The sequence below is a fragment of the Anomaloglossus baeobatrachus genome, chromosome 12 (assembly GCF_048569485.1).
Source record: "Anomaloglossus baeobatrachus isolate aAnoBae1 chromosome 12, aAnoBae1.hap1, whole genome shotgun sequence".
Lineage (NCBI taxonomy): Eukaryota > Metazoa > Chordata > Amphibia > Anura > Aromobatidae > Anomaloglossus > Anomaloglossus baeobatrachus.
Window position 1 is genome coordinate 59,625,004 of NC_134364.1, and position 13,821 is coordinate 59,638,824.

Below are 13,821 nucleotides of genomic sequence, written 5' to 3' on the forward strand. Positions count from 1 at the left end.
ACCACTGACTACCACCGGACTAGTCCGGCCCGGCACCGGGTGTCCCATAGCCCTGGGGTGGGCGAGTCATACCACATTGACGACCATTATATTCGGGTGCTCGAATCGTCTCTATCTGAGCATTCAACTGCTGGTTACCAATATTAAGGACGCGAGCATGGTAGTGTTCGCTCATCACTAGTTTCAATTACCAAGCATCAGAGCATGGTAGTGCTCGTTTATCACTAGTTACCAGTATCAAGTACCCGAGCATGGTAGTGCTCGTTCATCACTAGTTACCAGTATCAAGTACCCGAGCATGGTAGTGCCCGCTCATCACTAGTTACGATGTGTTATAAATATATGTTCTAGGAAAGCAGCGGCACGCACCTCCAAGATGTGATGCAGTAGAGTAATTCGGGTTTGGTTGGCCTTGGTCTCTGTCAGTTTCAGTAACGTACTTATCTTGAAACCATTGGCGTTTCCAGTGTGACTTCCCTAGATTAATAAAAACAAAAATAAAAATTCCCAACAAATATCCAGTTATAAAAAAAAAAAAAAAAAAAAAACATTTTTTTCTGTATTTTTAGGAACACTATCATTTTTTGATACCTACATAGTTTAAAAAATTCCCAACTTTTAAGACAAGTTGACAAAAGACCGGAAGTCTATGGCTGGCAAGAATATCTGAGAAAAGATAAAGGTCATTTAACATGAGCAGCTACGAAAAATGTTTTCCCAACATTAAATGGCTAGAAAGAGTGCTGCGCACAGACTATTACCATCACACGCCTTGCTGACGACTTCTGCCTTTGGTCGTAGCATGTCCATCATTAGGGTACATTCTTCACACGCCAGCATGCATTCGATCCGAAGCTGATAGCTACAAATGGAATTAGATATGCTGAATGGAATTATATTCATAGGTTACAGCATAAGGAAATTGGTGGTCTCTATCCATCTCCATGGGCCACGACCCAGCCTCTAAGTAGAGGACACCAAAGGGAAGTGACCCCCATTTGTGTCATTCTTCTAATATGGCTAGCATAGTTGGCAATTTCCCAGAATTGGATCAGACTAGCCTATAAAAATCTGCAAATCTGGGCTTGTTTCAGGCTGAAATAAAGAAAGAAAAACCAAAGAAAAGAGTCAGTAACACTACCTTCATGCAAAGAACAATATTTTATTAAACAATTATATAACAAACACGATTAAAAAAGTTCAAGGTGTGCTGGTAAGGATACAAACAGTAGTGGAACATGCACACCATTGCTGGCTATAAATACATTAGGCAAGGCAGCCTATAGCTGGGACTATGTGTCATGAATAATAATTTACAATAAAGAAGCACTCAATGGTTAACCAGAAAGATACATACAATGCAACGTAGTGCAGAGATGCAGTTACTATTAGGCAGACAGTCAGTAAATGATCCCTATTAAATGGAGCAAATCGCTCACAGGATGAATGAAAGGAGTGAAAAAACACCACTTTCACTCCTGCCCAGACTGGTAACCAAAAGAGGCTTGAATTTACACAAAGTTAGGATGACACATACCCATAGTCGCCAGGTCAGCAAGGGAGGTGCAGTTCCACAGACCCCGACGCGTTTCGCGAGGGCTTCTTCACAATGGGGGTCGCAAAGAATAGTGTCATTCCCAGGGTATAAATACCCACATATCAGCTGTTAAAGGTTGCGCGCAATGGCGACGCATATAGCGGCGCATGCGCGGTCGGCCGCAGCGAGTCGCCCGGAAGCTGCGTCAGCACTCCAGTATCTGGGTCCGGGAGGGAAAACCCCTTGAGACGTCACATCCGGCCCGTTACCAAGAGGAGGCATCTGCAGCAACAAGGCGACGCTGGCCAAGCGCGCATGCGCACAGCGTCACCAGCGATAGGAGATGAATCCCACAGCAGCCATCATGGGAAGGTCGTACCCATCACAGATACAGACCGACGCCATGATGGGAAGGTCAAAACTGGGGAGCATATAGTGTCAGCTAAAGTCCGAGTCCTGGACACAAATTACATGAATCGGTGCACATATATACAAAACGAAGTGCAGTACGTCATCCTGCCTGAAAATACATATAACTACAAAAGACAAAATACAGGATACATAATATTGCACTGATAGTATGCGTCCAGGTAAACGGCTGACATTTCTAGATGGTCCCACAGGAAAAATGTTGTTATTCCATCATCCAAAGAATCATAGGCGGAGTCATATGCAGGGGAAAAGAATCCATTGATGGATAATCACAGCACTAAAATCATTAAAAAACAGAAAATGACACAAAATTAAAATTGTGGAAAGGAGAGACTCAGCATATCCCTAGTGAAATAAATACTGAAAGAACACCCTAAGTTTGAGACAATGAGATCTTACATGTATATATTAAAGAAAGGACGACACAAGACAAAAAGTCAAGACTAAACTAAAGGGAACAATTTATGAAAATCCATAAAAACTTAGTAAAAATCTTTATAAAAATTCATAAGAACGGGGCAAAAGTGAGCTTTTCATTGAGGCCATTTGGAGCAACAGATCCCACGAGCACAATCCAGCGGCACTCCATCTGGGCTAACCGCCGTTGTAAATCGCCTCCACGGATGCCTCCGTGTAGGCAATCAATACCTCTGATTTTCAAAAATTTAGGATTGCAGTCGTGGAAACTGTAGAAATGCCGGGGCAGGGTTTTCAACGTTGTTACATCTTCAACATCGCGTGCTGCAATAATGTCCCTCACGTGCTCGCGTGTACGGACCCGCAGCTCACGTGAGGTCAGACCAATATATATCAGGCCACAATCACATGTGGCATAATATATTACATAAGTTGATTTGCACGAAATAAACTTATTGATCTTAAACTCACGTTTTCCATCTGATGACGTGAAGGTGGTGGCCCGGATGATGTTCCTACACCCCATACAATCGCCACATGGAAAACAGCCCCACCGAGGTTTCCCCACACCAGGAATGCAGGGCTGCTTTACCACGAAGTGACTTCTCACGAGTAAATCCCTTAAATTCTTACCCCTGCGGGCTGTCATTAAGGGTTCAGATGGCAAAGACATAGCCAATGAGGGTTCAGTTGTGAGGATAGACCAGTGACGTGACATAATCGTCCTCATCTGATTCCACTGATGATTAAATGTGGATATAAAACGGACTGGTGGATTTAATTCCTCACCCATCCTTCCCTTAAAGTTAGGGTTCAGGAGGTCACTACGTTGGCATTTCTTAGCACGCTTATAGCCATCGTTAATTGAACGCTTACTATATCCCCTTTCTAGAAATCTCCTTCTCAGATCCATTGCCTGATGTTCAAAAGAAGGGTCCGAGGAGCATATGCGTCGCATCCTCAGAAATTGTCCTCTTGGGACTGCCCTGATGGTGGAAGACAGGTGCGCTGAGGATGCATGGAGGAGAGAGTTGACGGAGGTCTCCTTCCGAAAGACATCCGTCTCAATTCTGCCGTTGTCCTGAACCGACAGACGGATGTCCAGGAAATCAATAGACGATGTATCATACCTATACGTCAATTTGATATTGAAGCTATTGCAGTTCAGCGCACCTGTCTTCCACCATCAGGGCAGTCCCAAGAGGACAATTTCTGAGGATGCGACGCATATGCTCCTCGGACCCTTCTTTTGAACATCAGGCAATGGATCTGAGAAGGAGATTTCTAGAAAGGGGATATAGTAAGCGTTCAATTAACGATGGCTATAAGCGTGCTAAGAAATGCCAACGTAGTGACCTCCTGAACCCTAACTTTAAGGGAAGGATGGGTGAGGAATTAAATCCACCAGTCCGTTTTATATCCACATTTAATCATCAGTGGAATCAGATGAGGACGATTATGTCACGTCACTGGTCTATCCTCACAACTGAACCCTCATTGGCTATGTCTTTGCCATCTGAACCCTTAATGACAGCCCGCAGGGGTAAGAATTTAAGGGATTTACTCGTGAGAAGTCACTACGTGGTAAAGCAGCCCTGCATTCCTGGTGTGGGGAAACCTCGGTGGGGCTGTTTTCCATGTGGCGATTGTATGGGGTGTAGGAACATCATCCGGGCCACCACCTTCACGTCATCAGATGGAAAACGTGAGTTTAAGATCAATAAGTTTATTTCGTGCAAATCAACTTATGTAATATATTATGCCACATGTGATTGTGGCCCGATATATATTGGTCTGACCTCATGTGAGCTGCGGGTCCGTACACGCGAGCACGTGAGGGACATTATTGCAGCACGCGATGTTGAAGATGTAACAACGTTGAAAACCCTGCCCCGGCATTTCTACAGTTTCCACGACTGCAATCCTAAATTTTTGAAAATCAGAGGTATTGATTGCCTACACGGAGGCATCCGTGGAGGCGATTTACAACAGCGGTTAGCCCAGATGGAGTGCCGCTGGATTGTGCTCGTGGGATCTGTTGCTCCAAATGGCCTCAATGAAAAGCTCACTTTTGCCCCGTTCTTATGAATTTTTATAAAGATTTTTACTAAGTTTTTATGGATTTTCATAAATTGTTCCCTTTAGTTTAGTCTTGACTTTTTGTCTTGTGTCGTCCTTTCTTTAATATATACATGTAAGATCTCATTGTCTCAAACTTAGGGTGTTCTTTCAGTATTTATTTCACTAGGGATATGCTGAGTCTCTCCTTTCCACAATTTTAATTTTGTGTCATTTTCTGTTTTTTAATGATTTTAGTGCTGTGATTATCCATCAATGGATTCTTTTCCCCTGCATATGACTCCGCCTATGATTCTTTGGATGATGGAATAACAACATTTTTCCTGTGGGACCATCTAGAAATGTCAGCCGTTTACCTGGACGCATACTATCAGTGCAATATTATGTATCCTGTATTTTGTCTTTTGTAGTTATATGTATTTTCAGGCAGGATGACGTACTGCACTTCGTTTTGTATATATGTGCACCGATTCATGTAATTTGTGTCCAGGACTCGGACTTTGGCTGACACTATATGCTCCCCAGTTTTGACCTTCCCATCATGGCGTCGGTCTGTATCTGTGATGGGTACGACCTTCCCATGATGGCTGCTGTGGGATTCATCTATCGCTGGTGACGCTGTGCGCATGCGCGCTTGGCCAGCGTCGCCTTGATGCTGCAGATGCCTCCTCTTGGTAACGGGCCGGATGTGACGTCTGAAGGGGTTTTCCCTCCCGGACCCAGATACTGGAGTGCTGACGCAGCTTCCGGGCGACTCGCTGCGGCCGACCGCGCATGCGCCGCTATATGCGTCGCCATTGCGCGCAACCTTTAACAGCTGATATGTGGGTATTTATACCCTGGGAATGACACTATTCTTTGCGACCCCCATTGTGAAGAAGCCCTCGCGAAACGCGTCGGGGTCTGTGGAACTGCACCTCCCTTGCTGACCTGGCGACTATGGGTATGTGTCATCCTAACTTTGTGTAAATTCAAGCCTCTTTTGGTTACCAGTCTGGGCAGGAGTGAAAGTGGTGTTTTTTCACTCCTTTCATTCATCCTGTGAGCGATTTGCTCCATTTAATAGGGATCATTTACTGACTGTCTGCCTAATAGTAACTGCATCTCTGCACTACGTTGCATTGTATGTATCTTTCTGGTTAACCATTGAGTGCTTCTTTATTGTAAATTATTATTCATGACACATAGTCCCAGCTATAGGCTGCCTTGCCTAATGTATTTATAGCCAGCAATGGTGTGCATGTTCCACTACTGTTTGTATCCTTACCAGCACACCTTGAACTTTTTTAATCGTGTTTGTTATATAATTGTTTAATAAAATATTGTTCTTTGCATGAAGGTAGTGTTACTGACTCTTTTCTTTGGTTTTTCAATGGTATATATGGAGTCACTACCAGGGATTTTGTATCCTTTATGTCCTTTATAGGGGTTATGGTGATCATTGGTGACCACCAAAAATCTCCCCCTTTTGGTTATGTTCAGATGTTGTTTATATTTGAAATAAAGAAAGGTATGCAAACCCCATTCAAAAGTAGAAGTTTAGTTTTTGATCTTTATGGGGTGGTCTTGGGGGCAGGAATTAAAAGTCCCAATTTCACGAAGCAAGAAATTGGCAGGCACACCGGATGCATCAATTTTACTGTAAGAATTAGTATAATAGGCTAAAGGGGTATGCACCCTCAACACATCCACCTAGAGAGCCAATGGACAACACCAAAGTTTGATGGGTGGGGAGGGGGATTGATCTCACGAACGTCTAATGTCTATCTTATGGGAAACTTTTTGACCATTGGTACTTTTGGAGACTTTCTGCAGACTAAACATGAAGAGGCATCAAACTTTAAACTACTTACTTGGAAACACCAAGAAGCAACAAGTAAAACTGATCAGCATTTGAGAGCTTTGATTTATCTTCTTGAAAGCCTTTTAAATTTTCCACCTAGAATTTAAAAAAAGAATGTTGACATTTTTAAATTTGGGCAAAAGACAGGGGGCATCAGATTCCAAAGTCTATCATTTGGGGTATTGACATGAATAAAGGTAAGCTCTTGTAGAGTTGTACTAGAAATGAGCGAACCTTTGGGAATTAGCCAGGTTCACCATAAACCAAAAAGTACTTCAAAGCCTTCAACTGCTCTGACACTATTCTCTTTTCTTCACAAACTCCTCTTCACTTCTTTGCTATCACACACAAATCTGTGAAGTTTATTCAGGGTTTTATTGCTTTCTTTCGCATCTTTGTAGCTAAGCTTTAACATTCTCTCACTGTCTGGATTCCCCACAAAATTGGCTGCTGCATTCCCTCCTTCTGCTTTTATACAGGCTATGGTATATCTTTCCTGAATGGCTGTTCTATGCAATCAGATGTAATAGTAATGTAGCATTGTGGGAAGCCCACCCACGGTCACTTTAAGACTCCATCTTAAAATTCACTGGTATCAGAAAATTCCTAAAGAGATTCTACCCTCTTCTCTAGATTTAGAGAAAAAAAAAGAAAAAGGAGTTCCGATATCTTGACCATTTCCCTCAGAACCGGTTTCAAAATCATAACTTGAGTAGTTAAGAATCTGAAGGACCAATATTTTCATGTGGGTTAGGAACACCCCCCCCCCCCCTTTCAAACTTTAGGATAGTGCCAATTCCTCGCATTATCTGGGTTGTCTGGGGTGGGAGCCTTGCGAGGAACCCGCACCTAGTTCTCCTCCTGCCTTTTAACCTGCACGTGTTAAAATAAAAAGGATTTCGGCACAGCGGATGAGTGCGGTCTTTTTCCTTTCTGGAGCACTTGGGGTGGGAGCCTATGCCTAATGCAAATGGGGTACTGTGTCTTTATATAACTGCTGCAAGTGTCGGACCAGGGGTCCTTGAAGAAGATTCTGAGGGACAATCTTCCTTTATGTTCAGTAATTTGAGAACTACCTTGTGGTGGAATGTTTAGGTCCATGAAGACTGTAGACACAGATATTGCCTTTACCTCGTGTTTTTCTGGAAGCAGCTTGAGGAACTGCTTTAAGACTTCAATATCAAACTTCGAGCGATCTCCTTTTTCTATCAGCCCAATTATTTCTTCATTGGGACTTAAAAAAAAAAAAGAAGTTATATCTGTTTATATATAAAAAAAAACCAAAAAAAACCCATGTAGACATATAGGACAAGTATAAAAATGAAAACAACGTGAGGTGCAACTAAAAGGATATGGAGTACGGTCAATTTTTATCGATTGCACTCTCAATATGAGATGCACCCAAACTAGCTACTCTTCCACCTTCTGGTATGTAGATACCATACTAATCTGTGCAGCTTCTTTGGAGAAGTAATAATAATAATAATAATAATAATAATAATAATAATAATAATAATAATACAATGAACCACAGAAAACTCCAAGAAGCTGCATATTTGCCATCAACTAGTTCTTCACTGTAATTAGTTCCATGTTCTACCCTGGACACATAGGCGGCTGACTTACCATTTAAACTGCTTCAAAAATATGTTCAAGTTTAGATTTTTTTTAGGATCCAAAAATGAAATCTGAAAGATAAAAAACAAAAAACATAAGAGTTTTGAACCAAGTATTATTGGGTACTCCGAGGCGGAGGTATGATACCTCTTTTGGTGGCTTCTTTGCTGGTGTTGCGGCTTTGTCTTTAGCTGTGGTTTGTGGAAGACAGAAGAGCTGCTCGATGCTGGAGTAGTTGGGTTCTGGAGTTTCTTCAATGGTGTTTGCTGAAGACCATAGAGACTGACCATCTTAAAGAAAAAAAAAAAGCCATCCATCACATATTGTATATGACAATAAATTCTTCAATCACTATAAATGGACAAACACACAGAAAACGTACCTTTGGCAACATTATGAGGCAGCTTCTGCCAGTTCAATTTCTTCATTTTCATTGATGGCTTGTTGACTTTGAAGTAGGGTGATCTTGCGTAACCTAAAGAATAACCCACGTGTGCCACGATAACTTCTTCACCAAAACCTCCTGGAGGTGGCGGCGGTGGCATCATTCCTGGAGGAGGCAGTGGTGGAGGTAGGCCACTAGCTCCTGGAAGAGTGGGTGGTGGAGGTGGGAATCCACCCATGCCTGGTAAAGGAGGTGGTGGAGGTGGGAATCCACCCATGCCTGGTAAAGGAGGTGGTGGAGGTGGGAATCCACCCATGCCTGGTAAAGGAGGTGGTGGAGGTGGGAATCCACCCATGCCTGGTAAAGGAGGTGGTGGAGGAGGTGGTAGGCCACCCATGCCTGGAAGAGGAGGTGGTGGAGGAGGGAAACCACTCATACCAGGGAGTGGTGGCGGAGGAGGTGGCATTCCGCCCATGCCTGGGAGAGGAGGCGGTGGTGGTAATCCTCCCATACCAGAAAATGGTGGCAGGGGAGGTGGTGGTGGAGGCAATCCCACCATGCCAGAAAGAGGAGGGGGAGGTGGTGGTAGCGGAGGAGATACCAGAGCACCTGGAAGCAAAGGAGGGAGAGATGGAAATCCATCCAAACTAGGAAGAGGTGGTGGTGGAGGAGGTGATATCCCTATGGTGGGACATGGGGGAGGCTGAGGAGGTGATGGTGTAGGCAATGAAAAAGGAGGGGAAGGGCTTCCAGATAAAACAACTGGAGAAGTCTTTTCTGTTTCTGAAACTGGCATCTCTTGACAACCCTTTGAGGATTGATGGGCAGATAAGCCTTCCTTACAAGTCTCCTCTTTGGGGTTGTCAGTCTGTATGCTTTTGTGTATCTTTTCCACATGTTTATCTTTGGTCTTTTGATTATTTTGTTTCTTGGAAGCTAAAAGTCTATCCATGACCTCCTGAAGGTTGTTACTTTTGCCTGTTTAAAGAATAAAGAAAGAAGAAATTATATAAACTAAAAATGCAACAATCTTAAATGGACAATTTTTTTTTCCAAGGCATTACGTACAGTCATCTGCGAGCAATACAGCTCTGTTCACCAGGAATTCCAAGGCCTCCCAGAGTAATGGACTGGAAGGATGTGAAACATCAAAGTGAAGAAGACCTTGCAAAATGGAGAGGAGCTGGACTGATAATGGTGAACAACTCACCTGCAAGAGACCAAAGATTACACATTACTACATCCCAAAAAAATGATGATGCATCCCTCGAAAAGTTATGATGAATCAAAATTAGGAAAGTCTACAAGACACCCAAGATATACTGTGTGATGTAATCTCAGTGATGTCTTCTCTATAACAGTAGAAGATGACCCACCAAACAAAAGAACACACGTACTTTGTTGAACAGTATTGTGAAAACTTCTTGATGATTGTTCATATCAATCCCTCCATATATCTTAAGAAGATCTTCGTCATCCTCTGACTTGGCTTCCTCGAACACGGTGGCTTGAACTAACAAGTCTTCATCTTCCAGATCTCTGAACCAAATGTGAAAAGAAGGGAATTTTGTTTACTTACCGTAAATTCCTTTTCTTCTAGCTCCTATTGGGAGACCCAGACAATTGGGTGTATAGCTTCTGCCTCCGGAGGCCACACAAAGTATTACACTTTAAAAAGTGTAACCCCTCCCCTCTGCCTATACACCCTCCCGTGGACCACGGGCTCCTCAGTTTTGGTGCAAAAGCAGGAAGGAGAAAACTTATAAATTGGTCTAGGGTAAATTCAATCCGAAGGATGTTCGGAGAACTGAAAACCATGAACCAAAAGAACAATTCAACATGAACAACATGTGTACACAAAAGAACAACCAGCCCGAAGGGAACAGGGGCGGGTGCTGGGTCTCCCAATAGGAGCTAGAAGAAAAGGAATTTACGGTAAGTAAACAAAATTCCCTTCTTCTTTGTCGCTCCATTGGGAGACTCAGACAATTGGGACGTCCAAGAGCAGTCCCTTGGTGGGTAAAAGAATACCTCAATAAAAAGAGCCGAAACGGCCCCCTCTTACAGGTGGGCAACCGCCGCCTGAAGGACTCGCCTACCTAGACTGGCGTCTGCCGAAGCATAGGTATGCACTTGATAGTGTTTCGTGAAAGTGTGCAGACTAGACCACGTAGCTGCCTGACACACCTGCTGAGCCGTAGCCCGGTGCCGCAATGCCCAGGACGCACCTACGGCTCTGGTAGAATGGACTTTCAGCCCTGAAGGGAGCGGAAGCCCAGAAGAACGGTAGGCTTCGAGAATCGGTTCCTTGATCCACCGAGCCAAGGTTGACTTGGAAGCCTGTGAACCCTTACGCTGGCCAGCGACAAGGAAAAAGAGCGCATCTGAACGACGCAGGGGCGCCGTGCGAGACACGTAGAGTCGGAGTGCTCTGACCAGATCTAAGGAGTGCAAATCCTTTTCACATTGGTGAATTGGATTAGGGCAAAAGGATGGCAAGGAGATATCCTGATTGAGATGAAAAAGATACCACCTTAGGGAGAAATTCCGGGACAGGACGCAGAACCACCTTATCCTGGTGAAACACCAGGAAGGGGGCTTTGCATGACAGCGCTGCAAGCTCAGACACTCTCCGGAGTGATGTAACTGCCACTAGAAAGGCCACCTTCTGCGAAAGACGTGATAAAGAGACATCCCGCAGCGGCTCGAAAGGTGGTTTCTGAAGAGCTGTTAGCACCCTGTTAAGATCCCAGGGTTCCAGCGGACGCTTGTAAGGTGGGACTATGTGGCAAACTCCCTGCAGGAACATGCGGACCTGCGGAAGCCTGGCTCGGCGCTTTTGAAAAAATACGGAGAGCGCCGATACTTGGCCCTTGAGAGAGCCGAGTGACAAACCCTTGTCCATTCCGGATTGAAGGAATGAAAGAAAAGTGGGTAAGGCAAACGACCATGGAGGAAAACCGTTATCGGAGCACCAGGATAAGAAGATTTGCCAAGACCTGTAATAGATCTTGGCGGACGTTGGTTTCCTGGCCTGTCTCATGGTGGCAATGACATCCTGAGATAACCCTGAAGACGCTAGGAGCCAGGACTCAATGGCCACACAGTCAGGTTGAGGGCCACAGAATTCAGATGGAAAAACGGGCCTTGTGACAGCAAGTCTGGGCGGTCTGGAAGCGCCCACGGTTGACCCACCGTGAGATGCCACAGATCCGGGTACCACGACCGCCTCGGCCAGTCTGGAGCGACGAGAATGGCGCGACGGCAGTCGGACCTGATCTTGCGTAACACTCTGGGCAGCATCGCCAGAGGAGGAAACACATAAGGCAGTCGAAACTGCGACCAATTCTGAACTAACGCGTCCGCCGCCAGAGCTCTGTGATCCTGAGACCGAGCCATGAATGCCGGGACTTTGTTGTTGTGCCGTGACGCCATGAGATCAACGTCCGGCGTTCCCCAGCAGCGACAGATCTCTCGAAACACTTCTGGGTGTAGAGACCATTCCCCCGCATCCATGCCCTGACGACTGAGAAAATCTGCTTCCCAGTTTTCTACGCCCGGGATGTGAACTGCGGAGATGGTGGAGGCTGTGGCTTCCACCCACTGCAGAATCCGCCGGACTTCCTGGAAGGCTTGACGACTGCGAGTGCCGCCTTGGTGGTTGATGTATGCGACGGCAGTGGCGTTGTCCGACTGGATACGGATCTGCCTGCCCTCCAGCCACCGATGGAAAGCCAATAGGGCTAGATACACTGCCCTTATCTCCAGAACATTGATCTGAAGGGATGACTATCGGAGTCCAGGTTCCCTGAGCCCTGTGGTGGAGAAAAACCGCTCCCCACCCTGACAGGCTCGCGTCCGTGGTGACCACAGCCCAGGTTGGGGGTAGGAAGGATTTTCCCTGCGATAGAGAATTGGGAAGGAGCCACCACTGAAGAGACGTCTTGGTTGCAAGGGAAAGAGACGTTCCTGTCGAGGGAAGCCGACCTCCTGTCCCATTTGCGGAGAATGTCCCATTGGAGTGGCCGCAGATGGAATTGCGCGAACGGCACTGCCTCTATAGCTGCGACCATCTTCCCCAGGAAGTGCATGAGGCGCCTTAAGGGGTGTGACTGACCCCGAAGAAGAGATTGCACCCCTGCCTGCAGAGAAAGCTGTTTGTCCCGCGGTAGCTTGACTACCGCTGACTGAGTATGAAACTCCATCCCGAGGTAAGTCAGTGATTGGGTCGGTGTCAACTTGGATTTCGGGAAGTTGATGATCCACCCGAACTGCTGGAGAGTCGCCAGAGCGACGGTAAGGCTGTGTTGACACGCCACCCGAGAAGGTGCCTTGACTAGGAGATCGTCTAAGTAGGGAATCACCGAGTGGCCCTGAGAGTGTAGAACCGCCACAATGGATGCCATGACTTTGGTGAAAACCCGTGGGGCTGTCGCCAGGCCGAAAGGCAATGCCACGAACTGAAGGTGTTCGTCCCCAATGGCGAAACGCAAGAAGCGTTGATGTTCGGGTGCGATAGGCACGTGGAGATAAGCATCCTTGATGTCGATTGATGCTAGGAAGTCTCCTTGTGACATTGAGGCGATGACCGAGCGGAGAGATTCCATCCGAAACCGTCTGGTTCTCACATGTCTGTTGAGTAGTTTGAGGTCCAGAACGGGACGGAATGATCCGTCCTTTTTTGGCACCACGAACAAGTTGGAGTAAAAGCCGCGACCACGTTCCTAAAGGGGAACGGGGATCACAACTCCTTCTGTCTTCAGAGCGTCCACTGCCTGAAAAAGTGCGTCGGCCTGAGCGGGGGGCGGAGAGGTTCTGAAGAAACGAGCCGGAGGACGAGAGCTGAACTCTATCCTGTAACCGTGAGACAGAATGTCTCTCACCCATCGGTCTTGAACATGTGGCCACCAGGCGTCTCCAAAGCGGGAGAGCCTGCCACCGACCGAGGATGCGGCTCGGGGATGCCGAGAGTCATGAGGAGGCCGCCTTGGAGGCAGTGCCTCCTGCGGCCTTTTGGGGGCGTGACTTGGACCGCCACGCATAGGAGTTCCTCTGGCCTTTCTCCGGCCTGCTGGACGAAGAGGATTGGGGCTTGGCGGAGGGACGAAAGGACCGAAACCTCGATTGTATTTTCCGTTGCTGAGGTCTCTTAGGTTTGGACTGGGGTAAGGAGGAGTCCTTTCCCTTGGATTCCTTAATAATCTCATCCAATCATTCGCCAAACAAGCGGTCGCCAGAAAACGGCAAACCGGTTAAAAACCTCTTGGAGGCCGAGTCTGCCTTCCATTCGCGCAGCCACATGGCCCTGCGGACTGCCACAGAGTTAGCAGATGCCACCGCTGTACGGCTAGCAGAGTCTAGTACTGCGTTCATGGCGTAGGAAGAAAAAGCTGACGCTTGAGAAGTCAAAGACGCAACTTGCGGAGCAGAATTACATGTGACCGCATTAATCTCAGCCAGACAAGCTGAGATAGCTTGGAGTGCCCACACGGCTGCAAAGGCCGGGGCAAA

General features: G+C 46.3%; 1 protein-coding gene across 2 annotated transcripts in view; it reads right to left on the reverse strand.

Annotated features, from left to right (window-relative positions):
• Positions 1-13,821, reverse strand: part of INF2 (inverted formin 2) — a 126,469-nt gene that overhangs the window by 23,224 nt on the left and 89,424 nt on the right. For both annotated transcript variants that reach the window (XM_075330311.1, XM_075330310.1), the window contains exons 6-15: positions 9,708-9,849; positions 9,379-9,520; positions 8,308-9,288; positions 8,073-8,215; positions 7,935-7,996; positions 7,440-7,542; positions 6,319-6,404; positions 762-862; positions 596-666; positions 370-477 (exon numbers count right to left, since the gene is read on the reverse strand). In XM_075330311.1, coding sequence (XP_075186426.1) covers positions 370-477; positions 596-666; positions 762-862; positions 6,319-6,404; positions 7,440-7,542; positions 7,935-7,996; positions 8,073-8,215; positions 8,308-9,288; positions 9,379-9,520; positions 9,708-9,849 — 1,939 coding nt within the window. The remainder of the gene's footprint in view (positions 1-369; positions 478-595; positions 667-761; positions 863-6,318; positions 6,405-7,439; positions 7,543-7,934; positions 7,997-8,072; positions 8,216-8,307; positions 9,289-9,378; positions 9,521-9,707; positions 9,850-13,821) is intronic.